At 36.3% G+C, this 23182-nt stretch overlaps 1 protein-coding gene across 1 annotated transcript; it reads left to right on the plus strand.

Annotated features, from left to right (window-relative positions):
- Positions 1 to 12848: 12848 nt before the first annotated feature.
- LOC108282182 (heterogeneous nuclear ribonucleoprotein A1-like) lies at positions 12849 to 14244 on the plus strand. Its single transcript, XM_017497992.2, has one exon. The coding sequence runs from the start codon at positions 12910 to 12912 to the stop codon at positions 13870 to 13872; it is 963 nt and encodes a 320-aa protein (XP_017353481.1). The 5' UTR covers positions 12849 to 12909; the 3' UTR covers positions 13873 to 14244.
- Positions 14245 to 23182: the final 8938 nt, after the last annotated feature.

Raw genomic sequence — 23182 nt, forward strand, 5'->3', positions numbered from 1 at the left:
ACACGAGGCATCTTCAGGTTTTATATAAGCTACTTCCTCTTCCTGAGACAGTCATCTCATTCCGGCCTGCTCTAATGCCTTATCTGTAGGGTCAAAATCTTTCTATCTTCAGGATCCATGCTCAAAACTCCTACCCTGATACAAAAAGTCTGTTTTAGCTAAAATTTTGTCATTATTAATTTTACTTCAAATTTGTATAGGAGGGATATTTGTAAAAATAAGGAGTAATTAAATGAAACTTTTTAGGAACAAGAAAAAATAACTTAGTAACCAGATGAGGTGCAGGTTCTACACGAGCTCTGTTGATGGCTTTGAATCACCCACGGTTTTTGTTTCTTTCAAGAGTTTTTCTGTCTTCCAGTGTCTCTGCTCAGTTTCTTCAAGAATGCTGAACTCTCCTTGGGTCACAGATTTTTAAATATCTGAGAGGAAATCTAATGGTTCACTTAATCTTCATTCACCCTGCCACCACTGAATAAGCCTGAAAAAGACATATTTATGATTTAAATATAGGATGACATTGGGTTATCACTTAAACCTAGGCTGATGGATTAATTGTAAAGTATAAAATTAGTAAATTACCAAGACAATGACTATATAGTGATTGGCATGAAGATGAAAAATGCTGAAGCACGCTGGTAAACTGATGAATGATATCCTACCAAGATGCCTACACAATGCCTTCACTTCAATGCAATGAAAAATGGCCTTGAATGTAAATCAGGACATTCCAGTTTGGGGGACTTTGACTTTCTCAATCAAAAACCCTGGAGATAACAGAGGTTGTTGTCACTGCAAAGTAAAAGCAGACTCATAAACCACATACGTTTCAAAGAATTTGCATTGTAAAATACAAAAGTCAACGTTACTAGTCATTGATTAGGCAAGAAGACATCTGCATTGCTTTTTTATCAAAGTAAAAAAGTTGAAGATTTGAATCCCTCAGGAATAGGTCAGGGAAATACACAGCCTTTTGAAGCTTCATCAATAGAACACTGAATGTCACAGTAGCATATGTATATTTTCATTATAAAACTAAAACATTTTTCTCCCTAATCATCATGTAAACCTTACATCTTAACCAAACTGAATTCTTCAACATTTTTTGCTTTTTCCCACTCATGCATTTGACTAAGTTTATTTGCTCTGTAATGAAACAGCCCTCCATCATTTCTCACTTCTTGACAAAATATTTCTCATCTCTCTCTGTTTCTCTCTCTCTCTCTTCACTAAAGCTTTCTCTGTACATCTCATATGTAATACCAACTTCTCACTTCACATTTGTGGGAAATAAATAAAGCTAACCCTATCTGTAGTCCCAGTTCCCTTCTATACCTACTTTGGCACAATGATAGCCATATAGAAGACATTTAAGTACTGTTAGCCAAAAAATAAATTCCCTTTTAAGATGTCATTTATGCTTGCTATTTGGAAGATTTTCTTCAGTAGGATTATCTAAATTAGGTTTAGCAATGTGGACATTACTTTTTTCTTGCTTTATTGTCAGTAATTACTGAGTCAAAAATCATTTTTTAACTGCCTGTATTTACATTGAGGAAATAAATTCCTGTAATCAAAGGACTAATGGCCAAATAGTACCCAGTAGAATGAGTTGCACTATTTTGTGGAAAATATCTGCTCTCATCCACCTTAGCTGAATGCAATTTTTCAGGTGTTTACTTTCTGCCTGAAGACATTGTTGTTTCTCTTGAGAATGAGTTCATGATTATGGCAGGGTGGAAATTTGTAAAGGGAAAGTGTAAAGACCATATATAACTTAGTAAGTTTGGGGCATCAGATTTAATAATGCCCATGAAAGTGCTTTGAGCTGCTTAAAACACTAAAAGTGTCATCATATTTCTGTCTTTGCTTTCAGTATAGGCCTAGAATTAAGGTAGTAAAAAGAGTATATCTTCTATTTAAAAGTCTTCAGAACCTATTTAATTATAGCCACAACAATAGCAATATTTCTGGGTTACCAAATTCTATTCTTGAATTTATTTTGCCATCAAGTACTTCCTCATTTTTACCTTAGCCTATTCTTGTTGTAACCTAGACATTTACATGCCCCTGGCATTATCGATCTTAGTTTTTCAAGACTTGAGGTCAGTTTATATATACTAGATAGTTTACCCTGCTTCTTGACATTCATTCCATCCTTATTCCCTGGTTAACCACATTTTTTAAAAAACTCAGGATAAGTGCCAATGTCTTCACAATATCTATTACAATCCTCCAAGGCAATATTAATGCATTCTGCCCACTGTTGCTTACTTTCTCAAACACCTATCTACATCATGCGGTCTAATATACCTACTCATTTACCTATTAAACTGTTAGTCCCTTGAAAACAGGCCCCATCTCTTACTCATTTTGAATTCCTTAGGGCCTGTGAAATAGCTAAACACTTTATTTTTGAAGGTATGATGGACATTGGCAGTATAGTATAACTTCTAGTCCTGGAAAATGGGCCAGCAGAGATTAAGAGGGGAGCATAGTGTCCTTGAAACTCAGAAAAAGTTTCTAGTTCCAGCAAGAAACTTAGGACCAAGTTAAAAATAAATTCATTTATGCCAACACTCATTCATTATTTAAAATGAACAAAGAAACAAACATAAAAAGCAAACTTCTTAGTAAGCTAAAAATAAAAGGGAACTACTTCACTTTGAAAAAAGAACATCTACAAAAATCCTACAGCTAATATCATATATAATGGTAAAAGACTGAATGTTTTCCTTTAAGATTGGGAAGAAGGTGAGGATGTCCATTCTCCTCATTGTTATTCAGCATAGCATTGGAAATTCTAGCCACTTCAATAAGGTCAGAAAAAGAAATAAAAGGCCTACACATTGGAAGGAAAGGAATAAAGTTGTTCTTATTTGCAGATGATTTTATACATTGAAAATCTTAAAGAATCTATACAAATCTTCTAGAATAAGTAATTGAGTTCAGCATAGTCATAGAATACGAAAGCAATGCACAAAACAAATTATGATGAATCACATTTGTATATATTAAGGTAGTAAAAAAGTATCTCTTATTTTAAAAGGTCTCCAGGATCTATTTAATTATAGCTACAATAATATCAAAATTTCAGGTTAAAAATTCCACTCTTGAATTTATTTTGCTATCAAATATTTCCTGAATTTTTGTAATGAGGGAGTACTTGATGGCAAACCAAATGAACATATAGGAACCAAAATTAAATTCACAATACCACTTGAAATCTTTCCAAAACTACAATGTTTAAGTTTAAACTTAAGTTTTAAATTTAAAACATGATTAGAATTTGTATGGTAAAAGTTACAAAATGCTGATGAAAAAAATCAGATAAGACTTAAATTAATGAAGAGGCATACCATTTTTATGAATTAGAAAATTCAACATAATAAAGACATGAATCTACAAAATGACAACTAAATGATTGATTGATAGGTTTAACGTAGTTATTGTCAAAGTCCCAGCGAGGTTTTTGCAGACATTGACGAGCATATTCTGAAATGTATACAGAAAGAAAAGGCCTAAAATGACTAAAACAATCTTGCAAATGAGCAAATTGAAGGGAATCACTCTACTTGATATTGGGAATTAACACTGAACTACGGTACTCAAGACAGTGTCATATTGATAAAAGGGAGGATACACAGATCAATGCAACAGAGAACCTGGAAATGGACTCACAACCATATGCTCAACTGATTTTTTGACAAGGGTAATTCAACGGAGCAGATATAGACATTTTAACAGATGATTAGAGCAATTAACCATCCACAGACAGAAGGAGGAGGAGGAGGAAGCGCCAGCAGCAGCAAAAGCAGCTTGATTTAAGTATCAAGACTTATACAAAAATTAACTCAAAATTAATACTGATTTAAATGTAAAACATAAAAATATTAGAAAATAAAAAGCAGAGACAAGTCTTTGGGATCTAGGCCTAGGAGTAAAGTTCTTATACTTGATATGAAAAGCATGATTTAAAAAATTAAAGACAGGTAAATGGGACCTCATCAAAATAAAAACTTAGACTCTATAAAGTCCATCTGAAGATAATGTAAAGACAAGCAACAGGCTGAGAGAAAATACTGGCAAACTACATATCTGATGATAAAGAATGAGCGTCTAGAATATATTTTAAAACTTTCAAAACTCACAATAGAAAGAATAGAATTAGAAAATCATCAAAAGGTTAGCTATTAGAAAAACTTAAATGTAATTTACATTGAGTTATCTCTATACAAGATTAGAACGAATCAAGAAAACAAACAAAACTAGTGAAAAAATGAAATGCCGGTGAGCATGCAGAGAAACTGGATTACTCTCATATTGCTGGTGGGAATGTAAAGTGGTATGGCTATTTTACATACTGTAAAATGGTGTAAATTACCTTTAAAACCTTGGTAGCTTCTTAGAAAACTAAACATGTGACACAACAATTGCACTCCTGGGCTTTTATCCCAGAGAAATGAAAATGTATATTCACTTAATAATCGGTATGCAAATATTCACAGCAGCTTTATTCTTACAGCCTAAAAACTGGAAACAATAGATAAATAGCTAAAAAGAAATTGTGGTATATCCATACCATAAAATACTACTCAGCAATTAAAAAAGTAACTGAATATATAAAACAGGTGGGATGTATCCTGAGGGAATTATGTGAAGGGGAAAAAAAATTAAACCTGTAAAGGTTACATCCTGCATGATTCAATTTATATAACATGCTTGATAGGACAAAATTGTAGAATTAAAGGACATATTAATGGACTACTCTATATCTTGACTATATCATTGTCAATATCCTGCTTGTGATATTGTACTGTATGCAAGATGTTGCTATTTGGGGAAACTGTGTAAAAGGTATGGTAAATCTCTCCATTATTTTTTACAACTGCATATAAATCCATAATTATTTCAAAATACAATGTTTTATTTTAAATAATTATTTATCTAAGGCATCCTGACACAATGGGATATTAGGTGAATATTCCACAATGTGATATTTGAAGACATAGTCAAGGCTCTGTCTCCTCCCGGATGCTTGCTGATTGGGATAGTATCACAGACAGTGATTTATATTCTCAAATGTCTACCAAGAGTCATGGCAATCTAACCTGACAAACTTAACCTTAACTGGAGATGGATCTACGCATGTAATAAGACTGAGAGAAGACCACCGATTCAACTGTCCTGAAGGCAACTAGATTTAGGACCATGCCTATCAGTAGGATTCTCTCTATGCTTGCTTCTGGCCACTATTTTCTTTTGTTCTCCTTCTGCTTTCATTTTCCCACAGGGTAGACTACAAAGCTGCCAGTGATTATAGGTTGATGGTTCTAAAAGCCACATGACCAGAGAAGTAAAAAGACCATTATCACTGGCTTCATTGGAAAAATTCTAGAGAATGTTTCTGATTGGCTCATATTGGGTCATGTGTCAATTTCTGAATCAAATTCTACAACTAGGTAATTGAGTTTTATGATTGGTTCAGGCTTGGTAACATGACTACAGTGTGACTTGGATAGAGAGATTCTGGGATTGGAAGCTTAAGTAGAATTATATTACTGAGGTAAGAGATGATTCCTCAGAATAAGGGAGATACTCTTCTCAGACACTATCTAATGCACAAAATAATAAATATTGATTAAATAACCATATGTCTATTTCTAACACAGCATTTGACCTGACTTTCATTTCTCCAGGCCTGGGATCAACAGATATTGGCTCTAGACACTGGTAGATGGAAACTGAGCATATGGGGCTGACCAAGGTTTGTGCTGACACTGCGAAACCATGGAATATTCAATTAAGCAAACGAGGTTGAAAACGCACTGATTTGATTATTGGATGTGACCAAAAGACTTAGAAAATAATTGGCTTGTATTTTATTTAGTACTTCTATCAGCTGGGTTATTTTCTACAGGCAACAGGAAGGAAATCTTGATAATCTCAGCAAAATAGAATTACTAGGAAATATATCAAGGAATTTACAATTTTCATGGATATCTGAAGGTCCAGTTTTAGAATTCAGGAAGCAGGCCTGCTGCAGATGGCTAGTAAGCAGAGATACTGCAGAGTTCTAGTCTCAGGAATAGTCTGCTGTGAACATTGCATCTATTATTCCTGTTTTCTAACTATTTCTTCCATCCTGGAGTCATGTGCTCAAATACAAAACCCTAAGGAGAAATGTCTGATTGGCTAAGTTTAGATCATATGCCCGCTATTGCGTGAATGGGAGTAAGGGAAAAAGTATCCAGCGTCTCTGGCTTCTGTAGGGGAAGATGGTGATCCTGAATTAGCCTATGTATTAATATTCTACTGTTGTGTAAAAATTACTACAAACTTAACAGCTAGAAAACAATACCCATTTATAACTCCCCGCTCTGTAAGCCAAAAGTCTCAGCTCTGTAAGTCAAAAGTCTCTATCTAGGATTTCTCAAGGCCAAAATCAAGCTGTCACCAAGTTAGGCACGTCTCCAGAAGCTCTTGGGAAGAACCTGTTTCCAGACTCATCCTGTTGTCAACAGAACTCCATTCCTCACAGTTATAGGACTGAGGTCACCACTTCCTTGCTGGCTTCTAGTTAGGGATCACTCACAACTTTTAAAGACCACTCCCCAGTTCTTAAATGTGACCTCCACCGTTTTCAGGCCAGCAATTTTCAGACCAGATTCAATTTAAGTCTCTGACTTTTGCTTCTGCTACCAGTTAGAGGAGGTAGTAGAGGATAGTTTTAAAGGGCTCCTGTGATTAGATGAGACCCACCTAAATAATCTCTCGATTTTAAATTGCTGGATTAGCGCATTAATTCCATCTCCAAAATTCCTATTGCCATGTCACATAATAATTATAGTAGTACCAGGCAGCCATTAAGAATTCTGCCAACCATATGCTCCTGCCCAAAATAAATACAATAATAAAGAAAAAATGCTGACAAAGAATACTGGAGTACAATTCTAAGATTTTCTGAATAGCCAAAACAAACAAGCAGTTAAATATGTTAATATCCATTACACTGTCTCAATCTCACTTTAAAAAGGACAGTATGTTTTTGATTGATGTATATAAATGTAAACATGTATATATATGATTTAAAGTAATAATAATACATGAACACTAATAAGTACCACTTTTAGATTGGTATGCAAGTGATATCACCCATGAGAACTCCAAGGGACTCTGAGGTGATGTAATGGACCACTGAGCAAGGAGTCAGGCAACCTGTATTTAATTCACTTTTCCAATAATAATGCACTTATAACCTTGAATAACTCACTGGCTTTCTCTAAGACTCTGTTTCTGAAGTTGTAAAATAAGAGTGTTGGGCTGATTATTTCCAGGAATCTTTCCAACCCTAACACCACATTACATTGTAAAGCTCTTATGTTTTAAAACTTAGGTGTAGAATGCCTTGTAGTTTAGCTATTAAATTAAATTAAATCATATTATAATAAATATATAATTATATATTAAATGTATAATTCTATAGAGGTTACAGTTAAATTGGTATATACACAATTCTGGCATCAGTGTAATTTATATGTTCCTTGGGAAACAATTTTAGAGAATGAATCCCAAACTATGAAACCATGAATATGGACTGTTATCAATCATTTTTGGACACCATATCAAAAAGAGAGTCAATTATTTACACCTGCATTTACTGAAAGATGTTCACTCTGTAATTGTTTACAATAAATAAAATAGAAATATGACATAAATATCTCCTAAACAGAGAGTGTTAATTAACTTATAAAACATTAATGAAATGTGATACAGACTTGAAGAATATCATAAAATCTGCCTTGCAATCTGGAATATGTTTAGAGCATAATATTATAAGTATAAAAATTTCAAGTTGTTAAAATATGTATGAGTGCATATTAATTTTGTAGGAGAACATATAAAATTTAAAGATTGTTAAAGATATTAAGGTGGTTGTTTTTTGTTTATATGTTTTCCAAAACTTGCTAAGATTCCACACACATAGGAAATATGGAATGGTCCCTCAGTAAGTGGATCTTACTTAAAAAATAGTCTCCATGCCTCACATTTACAAAGTTGTTTACTCATCATTAGAGAGAACCCACTATCAGTTATCAATTGGTGCCATTAAGACCTTCTTGGGATGACAATTATGAAGTATAGAGAAGAGGAGATACAAGTTTATTGGTACTGCATTAAGTCTTCAAGCAAAGTCATTTTGATACCAATTTAGGATGTTGTATCATTTTGGTTTTTCAGTATTATGATTTTAACTACAGTTCTTTCTGTTCCAGTTTGACTTATATTACTTTACTTGTGGCTTCTGTATTTCCTCCTATATTATGGTGAGCATTTAGAGTCTAGATTCTGCATTTATCTATAGCCTCCTCTGTTTCTGCCTTGGGCTTGTTTTCCCTGAATTCAAACATCCTCAGTTATCTTCAGTCACCTACTTCAAGTTGTAGCCTTTTAGTTCCAAAGGACTCACCACTGACACTCTTTCAAACTGAGGCTGTATTTTGAGTACATAAAGTGAATTGTATTGGGACTTGACAAATTATGGGTCATTATCAGTATGTGAGCCAAGGTCTAGATTCCAGACATTAGAGCTAAAAATGAGTTGCAGGAATTAACTGATTAGCTTCCAGGGCTGACAAGCTTAAAAAAAAAAGGGAATAAGGAATTATCCAAGAGTCTAGTGCTAATAATGAAGCAATGGAGAGAGAAGTAGATAGCTCAGGGCTAAGACTTTGAAGATTTGATATCCTCCTTCTCTTCCAGAAATGTCCTCCAGATTTCTGATAAATAAGTCCTAACAAATATTATACAGCTGGAGAGAGAGGGTCTTAAAAGGTCTTAAGACAGGAGAATGAGACCATTGCAGTGATGCTCAGCATCCTATGAAGTGGATTCTCTGCAATTATGATCAGAAAGTAAAAACACCCCAGAGGCTAGCATACTAGACCTCCATGGCTAAACACAATCACCCATGTAACATTTGTATCACAAATCAAATTCATTCTCCAGAAAACAAAGCCTAACAGATTGAAAATTTATTAGCATCTGCTGTGTTGTGATTATGGCTTTTAAAATGATTCATGTCACATGTGTAAAATGCACAAATACATTTCACCATTGTAGAATACATGACATTTGGCCATATATAATGAAAGATTTTTATCTAACACAGGATGCTGCTTTTTTTTAATTGCTCCCTGCCAAGAGAATGCCTGGAATGCTACTATTGGTTTAATACGATAATAAAATGAGATCGCACCCAATACAAAAGCCAGAAGGACACCCATACTGAAGAAGGTAAATTAATTGATGTCTCTGAGGACGTAAACTACTCTTTGTGAATTTGACTTTAAGACTGAGGGTTGTTGAAGTAATCACAATTTGAAGTGTCCATTCTCTAAACACAGTTTTGTTCTAAATAAAAATTACTCCTTTTTTCCAAGAAACTGAAATGACTATATTTGTTTCCATTAAGACTATGTGATTTCCAAGGCCACTCACATCAGTAGTTGAGACTATGAGAATTGTAAGTAGAAAACTCTAGAACAGTAGCCTTAGGTTGCAATAAATATTAGAATTTCATAAAATCTTGTTCCCATTTGTTTGTCAGTAAGTACACCCATAGAGGATGTGGATCCATGGTGATCTGGATTACCTAATGCATTATATTCCTTGTAGGGATTTATAACTGTGAAATACAATGGGTTTTATTGAAATTAAATTTTTTAATAAAATTTATTTGAATAAACATTAAGAAAGGAGAAAATTGATCCAAGTGGTATTGCAGTACACAGTATATATTTACAAACTGGCTGATAAATGAGTGGATGAATAACAAATAGTGTACACAATAGAGATAAAATGAATGAGAATTTATACTGCTGTTGATGGAGTACAGAGTTCCTGCCCCTGAAGCAGACACTTAAAGCAGGATAACAAGAGATAAAAGCGAATGAGAATTTAGATTGCTGTTTGTGCAGGACAAAGTTCTGCTTCTGAAGTAGACACTTAAGGCAGGATAATATAGTAACTATAGCTTCTAAAGACAGCCTGCAGGGTTAAAATCACCAGCTCTGCATTTTATTAACCACGTCACTTTAGAGAAAATATTTTACTTTTCTGCAACTCTCTTATTTGAAAAACAGGACATATTAATAATATGTATTATGCATGACTTGTAAGATTATGTAATGTATGTTAGGTGCTTGGGATGGAATTTGACACACAGTAAGCTTCTTGTTAACATTGGCTATAATATTATTACATAGAAATTCTAGAACTCCCACTTGAGCCTAGATCTATTTCTTAATTCTCTTTTTTTCTACCTATCATATAAACTGTACCCGACGATATTTAATAGGTGAACACTCAAGTTATACTTTGTAAACTTGACTTCATAGACCTCCACCTTTTTTGTGAATGCATAGGCTTCCATATTTTTTAAAAAGATTTTTTTCAAGTATTGCCTTTAACATGACAGGAGAGGGGGTCATTGATTTTTTTTTAATTCAAAGTTTCTCAAATTTCCAAGTGTATAAAAAATTAGTGCCTTTTTATATAGAAACTAGCATGCTAAACACATAAAAGTTGAACCATCCTACTTTATGTGGAAGTAAACGACCAGAGTTTTATTCCAATTTCACCTTTGCCCCTTGGGATGAACTTTTGAGGCTGTGTATTGACTCTCTACGGCATTTTAAGCTGAAAAATGAGCAAGGCATCCCCAGTTGTTTCACTGAAGAAGTTCATATTCTAAATGGGAAAGTAAAGTCTTACACCAGAACAAGAACTACGAAAATAAGGAAACAATGAAAACCATGGTTTACAATTTAGCTCCATTGTACCCAAATGTATTTTAAATATCATCTTTATATAGTATGTTAAAAATAATGCTTCAAATCAGGAGTTAGAATAATTCTTAACTATGAACCCCTTGTCATATTTTAGAAGTACTATTTTTATTTTTAATTTTAAAATAAGCTGGTAACTTAAGACTGAATTATCTTAAATATTTAAACAGAAACCTTCTCATTCTAAGTCTTATTCGTCTTTTAATAATCTTATTTAATTAGCACCCTGTCTGATGTGTGTCAGTTTCTACAGCTCTTGTGCCTAAGACTTGAGGTTTCCATGTGTTCTATAAACTGCGGATTCATGTCACTAAAACTTTACAGCTATCTTGTTAGTCATACAAACTTTGCTTCTCTAACATATCCCTTCTTTGTGCTCTGTCAGCACATGGTACCTCCTTTAATTGACCTAGACTCACAATTGTGATTGGCAACCAAGTAAGATGTTTGGAATACTAGATATATATTTTTTAAACCAGATAGACTGACTGCCTTCTGTACTAGTTGAGTCCAATCGCAGGTTCAGACATTTTCTCTGCGGAGGTCCCCACCACCCAGCCCTAGACGTAACTTGATCGAGCCACATCTGAGATGTTCAGAATTTGTAAAGGCAGTGGCCACATCCTCAACACCTGTCTTCACTGTTCCTTACAGGACAATGCTTATTTATTAGCCCTCAAATTTTGAATAATTAGATATTTATAGGTAAGCTTCCTCAGTAAGTTCACAGGGCTTCACTCTTGAATCCTTCCGTTTCTTTCAGCCTCTGGAGTAGCCTATGTGGTGAACTCAGAGTAGAAACAAATTAGGTTGTGTATTTTGCTTGTGTCCAGGAGTTTAATCCACCCACCTATTCATTAGAGCTAGCAAAGTAAGAGAAGTGATAGAAAGATATAAAGGACCACCCCAGACAAGTGGAGAATCAAACTGGAATGAACAAAACTACTTTTAATGGCACCTTGCTAGAGCTCAGCTGGCAGCACAGCATTTGTGCTATGCTTCCTGTCTGTGATGGATTCATTTACTGTAAAGGTGCTATGGCCCAAGAGACCTGAAGAGGGTATCTATTGCCACTGCCCAAACAGAGTCTGATTAAACATGTGTGCACACACAGGCACGTACACGCACGCACGCACACACACACACACACACACAAGCGCACATATTTTGTCCATTTCACTTTAAAAATCCAGAGTAGAAACCACTTCAAACAACACAATTTGAACTGTTACATCTTATCACTCACTCTTTCATTATTACTCATGGGAGGCTAAAGGATATTGAAGTAGAACTGAATGGGTTAGGCAAGAGGAACAAGCCTGGGACTTTCTTACTTTCTACTCAATGTAGTTCTATTAGGAAAACCTTTAGGCAAGTGAATGACTATTCATATGCTTTCATGAGCTCGAAACACATGGTTCTATATATTCATTCATTCAACAAATACTTATTGAAGACTTCACATGCCATTTCCTGTACTTGGTAGCAGAGATACGATGAAAAACAAGGAGGGAGCCTATCTTCACGAGGCTTGCAATCCATGCAGTTTGCAAATATTTCCTATGCAACAGATATTTGTGCACTACTTTCAAACATGGATGGAGTCATCAATCTTCTAGGCCTACTAAAGCTTAGGGAAATATGAAGGGCAGAGATAGGAGACATCATACACCCAATTCCAACACGTTTTATTTTAACAAATAACATAGGTGGAGATATACAAGTCTGTTGTAAAACTCGATTTGTTTTTGTGTTAGCCCTTAGCATACACGATTCTAATTATTCATATTAACACATTCTTCTCCACTGCACTGTGAGTTTCACTATTATAGAAATTTTGTCTACCCCATTCACCAGTGCATCCCCTATCTCTGAAAGATTGTTTGGCATGAAGTAGTTAATTAATAAATTTTGTTTGTATTGATGAATCAACGAAGATGTAAATGAAGGCAATTTCTTGACATGTAATAGGAAGCTTTGAAAAATCACCAAATGGCTCCTTTTTGCCCGTGGACGCCGCCGAAGAAGCATCGTTAAAGTCTCTCTTCTCCCTGCGATCATGTCTAAGTCAGAGTCTCCTAAAGAGCCGGAACAGCTGAGGAAGCTCTTCATTGGAGGGCTGAGCTTTGAAACAACTGATAAGAGCCTGAGGAGCCATTTTGAGCAATGGGGAACGCTCACAGACTGTGTGGTAATGAGAGATCCAAACACCAAGCGCTCCAGGGGCTTTGGGTTCGTCACGTATGCAACTGTGGAGGAATTGGATGCAGCCATGAACGCAAGGCCACACAAAGTGGATGGAAGAGTTGTAGAACCAAACACAGCTGTCTCAAGAGAAGATTCTCAAAGACCAGGTGCCCACTTAACTGTGAAAAAAATATTCGTTGGTGGCATTAAAGAAGACACTGAAGAACATCACCTAAGAGATTATTTTGAACAGTATGGAAAAATTGAAGTGATTGAAATCATGACTGACAGAGGCAGTGGCAAGAAAAGGGGCTTTGCTTTTGTAACCTTTGATGACCATGACTCCGTGGGTAAGATTGTCATTCAGAAATACCATACTGTGAATGGCCACAACTGTGAAGGTAGGAAAGCCCTGTCAAAGCAAGAGATGGCTAGTGCTTCATCCAGCCAAAGAGGTCGAAGTGGCTCTGGAAACTTCGGTGGTGGTCGTGGAGGTGGTTTCGGTGGGAATGACAACTTTGGTCGCGGAGGAAACTTCAGTGGTCGTGGTGGCTTTGGTGGCAGCCGTGGTGGTGGTGGATATGGTGGCAGTGGGGATGGCTATAATGGATTTGGTAATGATGGAGGCAATTTTGGAGGTGGTGGAAGGTACAATGATTTTGGCAGTTACAACAATCAGTCTTCAAATTTTGGACCCGTGAAGGGAGGAAACTTTGGAGGCAGAAGCTCTGGCCCCTATGGTGGTGGCGGCCAATACTTTGCCAAACCACGAAACCAAGGTGGCTATGGTGGTTCCAGTAGCAGCAGTAGCTATGGTAGTGGCAGAAGATTTTAATTAGGAAACAAAGCTTAGCAGGAGAGGAGAGCCAGAGAAGTGACAGGGAAGCTACAGGTTACAATAGATTTGTGAACTCAGCCAAGCACAGTGGTGGCAAGGCCTAGCTGCTACAAAGAAGACATGATTTAGACAAATACTCATGTGTACGGGCAAAAAACTCGAGGACTGTATTTGTGACTAATTGTATAACAGGTTATTTTAGTTTCTGTTCTGTGGAAAGTGTAAAGCATTCCAACAAAGGGTTTTAATGTAGATTTTTTTTCTTTTTCTTTTTTTTTTTGTACCCATGCTGTTGATTGCTAAATGTAATAGTCTGATCGTGACGCTGAATAAATGTCTTTTTTTTTAAAAAAAAAAAAAGAAAGAAAAGAAAAATCACTAAATTAATTGGATGACAGGAAAAGCAAATAATAATCATCATCACTTCTTACACTTTTATAATGTCTGAGACTACCATTTTAGGAATACTGTACAACTCTAGAGGCAGGTTATTTTTCACATTTTACAAATTAAAAAAAGTTAAACTTCATTTTTAGAAACTTATGTTTAGTCATATAACTATTTAGAAGCAAAGTAAAGATTAAAGCCCATATCTACTAAACTTAAAATTCTGAGAGCTTTATCAATATGCTGAATATCCTTGAGCTATATGAAATGACCAACTGTAACAAGATAAAATTTAAAGAGAAAAAGGTAAGGTTTATATTTGGTTATTATAATGCTTAAATATAGAACTAAGTTAAAGGGCTGATGGTAAATCACATTTAAAATAAAATATAATACATTTTGTCAAAAGTAAACTGAATTTGAGTCAGCAATACAATACAACTTGCCAAAAGCACTGTTGTAATTATATCATGAATTTACTAATGGATAAATTGCGGGTGATAGTAGTCTTACTCCTTTTTAATGACGCTTAGACCAGAGCGACAGAATCATGTCTACTTTTGGGCAGCACACTCATCACAGAACATTATCCAGCTGAAGCATGTCTAGAGGAAAATGACCACCATTGGGAAGGGGGTCAATGACTTGTCATAAAAAGAATGAGATTGCTTATCCTGCAGTAGAGCATACATGGGCTAGGGTTGTCTGATCACAGCCTTACAATAGCTGAAGAGTCATCACAGCCAGAAAGTGCAGACTTATTTTGCCTGGCCTTGAGGAATAAAATTTTGATCTGAATGAAATCCTGAGAAAGAGTTTTAGTTCAAATAAGAAAGAGCTGTGGGGAGATGGAAATGTTGCCCTTAGACCATTATAATTTTATTTTTGCTGGAAATGTTCCAAGAGCCACTAAGTGACCACGATATGGGACATTGTAGAGGGGACTGAAGTTATGCGGTTGGATGACATTAGGGTCATCAAATAATTGGCACATACACTGCTGTTCTCACATGCAAACTCATTCAAGGGGTATGTTATCAATTGTGGCATTATTCATGATGCTTCCTCAGAATCTTTTCAAACACAGAGCTCTAAGAAACTACTTCCAGTTGATCAGAGTTGGCATGTGAAATGAAAACAGTTACTCTGTGGAATTTATTAAGATATGGTATCAAATAGGGGTTCCAAACATGGCTGTACATCAGAATTAGCTGCCATGGTGCTTTTAGAACTTTTGAAAGCTGTGGATTCCTAGGCTCCACTCCAATTCTCCTGAAAAATAAAATCCAAATTTTCAACCCAGGAGTCTGTATAGAAAAACTATTACCGGATAACCCAGATGTGCCAAGTCTAGCAGAGTGGTAAAACTAGTATTTATCAACCACTAATAAAAGAGCCATTCCAACTCTTTGGATCTGTGACTCTGTGAAATCAAGTGATTAAGCATAAAAATGGCTGGATGCCCTTGAATACATAAGCTAATTTTATATTTATTTATGTGTGCATGTATTAGCTGTGCATGCAATAGCCATGTTTTCCATGTTTTTCTCCCACGGATGAAATTTTGTGCATGTAGTATACCACAATGCAGATTTATGTATGCATCAGACTCCTGACTTATACAGACTGGATGAATCACACTACCTGTTAGAGTATAAAAGAGCAAACATTAGTAAAACTGATAATACGCCTTGTGGTGGTGACTCAACCAAAGCAAGTACATCTGTCACAGAGGAACAGCCTGCCAGCTTTTCACCAGGGGAAATGCAATTGAATAATAATGCACCATACATAAAGCAACTTCAGGGAAGCTCTCTGCCAAGTTAAATCCCTTTAAGTTGGAATTGTGTGCATATACTGGGCAAATGTACAGTCACATAATATAAGCAGGCCAAAACCTTTGTACTCAAAATATAACTCAGATCTTAAATTCATAGACTCATCCAACAAGTGTCAGGCTCAGTACTGAGAACTGAGGATACAATGTTGAGCACAACAGACTTTGTCCCTGTACTTTCTGTCCTTCAATCAGAGTGGTGAAAACATAGCATACTATATTTGGAAGTAACAGTTAAAGCTAGTGTGGTCCCTGATGGCCTCTCTGACGATACCTTCTGAACTGTGCAAGTGACTTAATGAAGAAAAAGAGCGCTTGAAAGGAACACTCTAAATAAAGGGCATAGCAAGTACAAAGGTCCTGAGGTTGAAGAGTGCTTGGTATGTTTGAGAAATGCAAAGAGATAATATAATAGTAACTGGAGCAGAGGAAACCTGGGAGGAGACAGCAGTAGCAGATAAAACCAAAGAGATAGGTAGAAGCCAGATCTCAGAGGGTTTATAGTTTGAGGTACAGTGCCCTTTGAAATATGCATCAATGTATCATTGTGGTAAGCACCGATTGTTTAGAATGAAAGTAAAAGATCTCAATTAGCATTTTGAAAACCTTTTCTGATAAATTCATAGACTCTTCCCATCAGAATACAGAGGTTGGTTTGTCTCTTGGGATTCTTTTAATCTCTCACTCACAATTTTTCATTGGGTAAGTATTCATTCATTTATTCATTAATTAATTTACTCATCATTTATGACACTCCCGTTATTTGCCAAACATTGTGCTAGTCCCTGAGAACAAATTAGTGTTATAAGTTTTCTTATAACACTGAAGTTTCCTAAGGCATTGATAGTTCAATAGAAAACACAAATTATGTTCATAGGAAATAAAGTGGAGTGTGACAAGAGCTATATGCACAAAAATATTCAGAAATTTCATGTGCCTGTATATCTCTCCAGTCCACACTCATAGGTACCCTGGTGTAGGCAACTCTGAAATGGAATTCTATAATCTACAAAGGAGGTAGAGTCAGTGAATTCAAAGCAAAGCTTTCTTTGCCAAGCCTGGAGAAATTAGCAATAAAGACAGGAAAACATTATTTTGTTGTTTTTAACTAAACTCTATAACTGGAATAATATTACCTTTAATGAGGCTGGGAAACTTCCTCTGAGGAGTCTAAAGCCCTTTACTGATGCTATTCCATTAATTCTCCTTGTGTCTGGAACTTGGCACCTGAAGCACAATGCATTATGCAAAACCAAAGCATACTTTGCATAGAGAAAGGATTTTGTTTCAATGTTTCCCTTGTGCTAAACTTAAAAATGCCAGCAGAGCTCCCATCAGAACATGTTCCTATATCCAAGCTCTTGATTTTAAAAAATCCTAGATGGCATATACACACACACACATACACACACACACACACACACACCCCTAGGCATAGGTATATACCATCCAGGTATATACATATTTGTGTGTGTGTGTGTGTGCGTGTGTGCGTGTGAGGGGTGTGTGCGTGTTTACTCACATGTAGTCTTTGTCTCCTTCATGCTACTATAACAGAATATGTGAATCTTTATTAAGAACAGAAACTTATTTCTTAAATTTATTAAAAACAGAATTTATTAAGAACAGAAACTTATTTCTTAAAGTTCTGGAGGCCGAGAAGTCCAAGACCAAGAGGGCTCACATCTGATGAGAATCTTATTGCTGCTTCTTTCCATGGTGGAAGGCAGAAGGCCAAGAGAGCATGGATGAGAAAGAGTAAGAAGAACACAATTTATCCTTTTATAAGAAACACCCTTTGGTAAACACTAACCCACTCCAATGAAAATGATATTAGCCCATTAAAGAAGGCAGAACCCTGATGACCTAAAGGTCACATGTCTCAACACTGTTTCACTGAGATTGAGTTTCCCCAAACGCTTTGGGGGATACATTCAAACCACTGTATATATGTGTGTGTGTATGTATGTATGTATGTGTTTGTGTGTGTGTGTGAAAGAGATGCGTTTGAGTTCGTTACACAAAAGCAAAATATATCTCAAATTCTTTATTGGATTTAAAGATAGGATATGTAGATAGATAGGAAGCAGCTAATTCAATGGCACTGTTTATGAAAATCTTTTGTAAAGTTCTATGAGAATTATATATGTTAAAATGCTTGATAGATAAATACATACACAAGTAAATTTGATACAACCACAAGGTACCCAGTCTAGTGCTAGACATTTTGAAAAAGGATAATGAGATCAAGACAACTTCTGTGTGCCAGGCTGGTAGAAATAGCTGCCTTACATAAAGCAGTTAATTTATAACGCAAATCTAGAGCAAGTGCTAGATTAGGCTATTTAGCCTGTAAGTGTTTCTTAGATTTCAAAGAAGGAAGAGATCAATGGGGACTAGACAAATAAGAACATCTTTATGATGAGCAGTAGACCTGAACTGATCTTTGAAGGTTAGGGAAGATTCAGAAAGGTGAATTTGCAATACAGTTCCAGGGATGGAGAGATTCCCTATAATGCTGATATTCCTAAACCGAAGAGCAGCCTGAAGTCTGCTTCGAGTCTCTCCAAGGGTGGATGGGGTAGAATTCATACCAGACAATTTCTGGGCACAGGATTCTTCTTGTAATTCTAAGCATCTCCTGATTGTTGGTGGAGATTAAACAATTCTGTAAGCTTCTTCTTATTTTTCAATTTAAACTTTTTTTCTATGCTTTTTCTTTATCAGCTCTGAATACCCTGTGGCCCCAAGTTGTTCACACTGACTTTCTTCCCTTCTGCCATCATCCTTAGGGCCTCTCTGCTCTTTCAACTTTGTTCCTCTTTTGTCTTGATTTAGTTTCAGTCATTGCATAAACCTGATCTCCAAAGCTTCGCTCGACAAACATCTGTAACCCAATGCCTTTGAGGGCGACCTACTTATTTTTCCCGAGAGTTTAGGGATAACAAAGGTGAAAGAAAACACCGAGAACGAGCTACTTAAAACTGAACATCTGAAGTTGGTGTCGCTGGAATTAATGAACAGTTCATTCTCCATCCTCTCCCTAGGAACCTCTTACTAGTTTCTGGCTCCATGACCCCTAGCCTGTACCTGTTTTTCAGGCCTTTGCCACACTACCTTGAGCTACCTGGGTTTGTAGCTTAGGGTCATCACTTTCTAGTTGTGAGACTTTGAGCAACTTTCATCTCTAAAATGTAGATAATACCTACCGCAAGGGGTTGTGCTAAAGATTAAATGAGTTCACATAGGTAAAACACTTAGTGTCGGGAACATTTTCAAAAGTACCAGAAGGCTATGCGCTATTAACATTATTATCCCTCTCACCAAATTTCTGGGTTTTCCAAGAAACCTAGAGGAACAAAAACTTCCGTTTGTTTTTTTTTTTTCATACTGTGAAGAATGTGACTTCCTCAGTTTCAGTCTCTGCCAGGGAGGTGACACAAGTCCCTCTCTTTTGCAACCTTTCATAAGGTTCAGGAAGAAAAAAATTTATCCCAAAAGAAATGCAGCTATCTTCCTTAAGTGTTTTTTTCCCTTTCAGAGTTGCATGCATAGAGTCATATAATCCTTAAAAATATAAGATATCTCAAATGGTCCTAAGAGACTCATAGAGGTCAGCTACCTCATTTCACGGACGAGAAAACTGAGGACCAGAAATATGAATGAAGTTTTTCTTGGTCATCCAGACAACTAGCAGCAAAGATAGAACTAAAAACCTAATTTCTTCCCCTTCCGCTCAATGTGTATCTCTTTCCAGCTATGTGCCCTTGCTATCTCCTTTCCTCAGGTGAAAATACTCACTTCTACTTGTTTTGAAACCAAAGCAGGCTATATTCAGACCATTAGTGTTCAAAGTCTTAAATTAATTTTAAAAAACATTTTGGAAGACCACAGACCAAATGCCTTAGTGTGTTCCCCTCAGCTTGGTTAAAGTTAGATAGAGTTCTTCTTGATGATAGGCTCCTGACCTCACTTTTCTTATCAAACATTTAAGTTAGAAAACTTGTCATTGTAAATTTTTTCTCTGCCCCTTTGAAATGCAAAATTATTCTAGCCTCTTGTAATTTTACAACCCAGCAATGTCTTTCTCCTGCACTTGGAGACATGTAACCAAGACATATAAACAAGGAAGATAGGGCCCCTGTCTCTACCCATCTTGGTGGGATGATGGTAGAAGGCTAACTTAAAACAGGAAAATTGGCAAAAACAGATGGCCTGATTACCTTGACCACTAACTAATCTCTAGTAATTTTCCATTAGCTCATTCAAGTCTTAAAAAAAGGTCCAGCCTTTTGTTTCAGTGAAGTTGACCTCAGTCCTATACTGAAGTCTTTCTTACCTTTCTCATCGACTGCAGTAGCCAGGATTAAATATGTGTTGCCATTTTTAACAAGTGTCCTGTGCAATTTTAATTTGACACCACAGAGTCCAGGACAAAATGTTGCTCTAGCCCTGCATCCCATTTCATTTGGGAAAGCGCATGCAAGTTAACTGGAAGCAGCCCAAATATTGCCAATTCATTTGCATTTAAATTGCCCAAATTGCATTCGGCAAGAGCTATTTGATGTCCAAGGAGGCTTTGGAGGCTTTTAAACTTCAAAACAGAAGGTCAGAATTGATCAGCAGGAAGAGAACCACAGTGCTAAGTGGTGGAGTTGAATTCTGTGTTTCCACATCTGGGAAGCTGCTTCCAGCAGAAGCCTGGGGCAAGCAAATCACACAGGCTCGCTCCAGGAAGAAAGGCCAGAGCTGGATGAGATGGGGAAGCCTCCGGATTTTATTTTCTGGAATGCTGTGGTGTCCTGTCCCTTTTCATGATTTGCTGGGAAAAGAGCAGAAAAGAAAGGATCAAGCATGGATTCTCTAACTTTCTCTTTCCTAGAAAAAGTACATATCTAAACCTCTTCATCTGAAGAAAGCTCAATGACATTTATATTCACTGAAAAATTAGCATAATTAGTAGTTAAATATTTATTGTAAAAGATGAATAGTAAATATTCGTATCTCCTAAGGTTGACACACAGAATAACAACAGTAATAATGATGTGATGATGATGATGATTGAGCACTTTCTATGTGCCAGGTACTTATCATTTTTATTTTTATTTTTTTTATTGTTTGTTTATTTTCTTTTTTTCCCCCATTTATTTATTTTATTGCATTTTAGGTTTTGGGGTACATGTGAAGAACATGCAAAATTATTGCATAGGTACACACGTGGCAGTGTGATTTGCTGCCTTCCTCCCCATCACCTGCATCTGGCATTTCTCCCCTTGCTATCTCTCCGCAGCTCCCCACACCCCACTGTCCCTCCCCTATTTCCCCCCAACTGACCCTAATGTGTAGTGCTCCCCTCCCTGTGTCCATGTGTTCTCATTTTTAAAGACCACGGAGTCTAGGAAAAAATGTTGCTTTATCACAGCTTCCTTTTTTGATTACAGCAGCCTTATGTGGTACATTTTATTATTCCTATTTACAAACAAAAACAAGCAAGCAAACAAAATGAAGCACAGAAATGTTGAATAACTTGTCAAAGGTCACACAGCTTGCAAAAATATGAACATGATACCAACAAGCACATGGGTTTTGGAGAATTAATAGTTGATGTAAAGTGTTTAAGCTAGCTATTCTTCCTATAAGAGGAACTGAAGAAATGGTGATGTTATTATCATAAAAAAATAAATTCTAACTGAGCCTTTGTCAATACTGACATTCCACACTAAACTGAGTCATGACTTTCAACTTCCTTATCTAGCCTTTGGCCGCATTAACTCTCCTGCTATGGTTCTCTGTGTAGCTACCCAACCCAACTCTAGGTCTCAGTAAGAATTTTCTGTTGTCACAATTTGACACCGGCTTTCCAGCTCAAGTCATGCGTTCATTGTTGAGCAAACTACGCAGAAAAGGCAAGGGGAGAGTAAGAAGTCTGCGAAAGTTAGAGGAAATAGAAAATGAATAAAATATCCACGTTTTCGTGCTTGACAGTTAAAATGGTATAGACAAAAGCAATGGCTCTGGCAGGGTCTTGGGGACAGGATAGTGTAAAACAGAATGGAGGCATGACAATGCTATTCTGGTGAGTCATGAATAGAAGCAACTGGGGCAATAGTGGTGAAAGATGATGGAGAAAATAGAATGTCAGAGACAAGTGTTGTGAAATTTGTTGAACACCATGCTAAAGACTGCAGAAAGACAGAAGCTTTGCTCTCCCAAACACAAGACATTACTAAGATCACCATCACTGATGGAGGGAGGGAAGCTTGAATACCCAGGTTTGACGCTAACCTGCATGTCGTTTAAATTCCTTAAGCTTGTGTGATCTACAGTACATTTATTTGCCACCTGCTCAGTTCTGTGCATTTATAGTTTATCTTGTCTTGCTTATAGAATAATGTTCCTAAAAAATGTCCTTAGAAATCATCTAGCTCAATTTTTTCACCTTATCAGTAAACACAATTTGGTTTAAAAACATAAAGTGAGAAAGTTTACCAAGGTTACACAGCTCACTAGTGGCAGTCCATGGCCACTGACAGGGTTAGGTTCTTTTAGGACATAGAATCAATGGTCATCTTGGCATTATTTACACTGTATTTTAGGAAAGTGCTTCATTTTTCTCAATAAAATACATGAATCACAAATTTCAAAAACTAATCCTGATGAGTTTCTCCAAGAAGAGTTTAAGAGGTACAAGTAAATTGCATCTAGACATCGTTGTTTTCATTGATTCATTTAAAAGCCATAATGTGAGAAGAAATCTGGAAAGCAAATAAACTAAACTAAAATAAATAACCCTTCTCAAGTTCCTTCATTACTGAGTGAGGATATTTTTCCTAGAAATGCTGCAGTGATACTAGAAATGACATAGGCAAATTCAAAAAAAGAAGAAGGGTTGGTACTGATTCTGCAGTTAATTTAGTTAATTGCAACTAATACCACATATCTTTTGCTTGAGCCCCTGGACCGATGGTATCAGATCCTCCACAAACTTGCCACTGCATGACATCATTTCTGGCAATGTGGGTCATAGGAAACAGAGGAATTAACTGGGTTACACTCTTTTAAAGAGAATTCAAACAGTAACGA

This window comes from Cebus imitator, unplaced genomic scaffold, assembly GCF_001604975.1.
Source record: "Cebus imitator isolate Cc_AM_T3 unplaced genomic scaffold, Cebus_imitator-1.0 Scaffold236, whole genome shotgun sequence".
In the NCBI taxonomy this organism is placed as follows: domain Eukaryota; kingdom Metazoa; phylum Chordata; class Mammalia; order Primates; family Cebidae; genus Cebus; species Cebus imitator.

Bases quoted from the DNA above. Each gene is read 5' to 3' on its own strand.
- LOC108282182 (XM_017497992.2), top strand. From the start codon at position 12,910: ATGTCTAAGTCAGAGTCTCCTAAAGAGCCGGAACAGCTGAGGAAGCTC.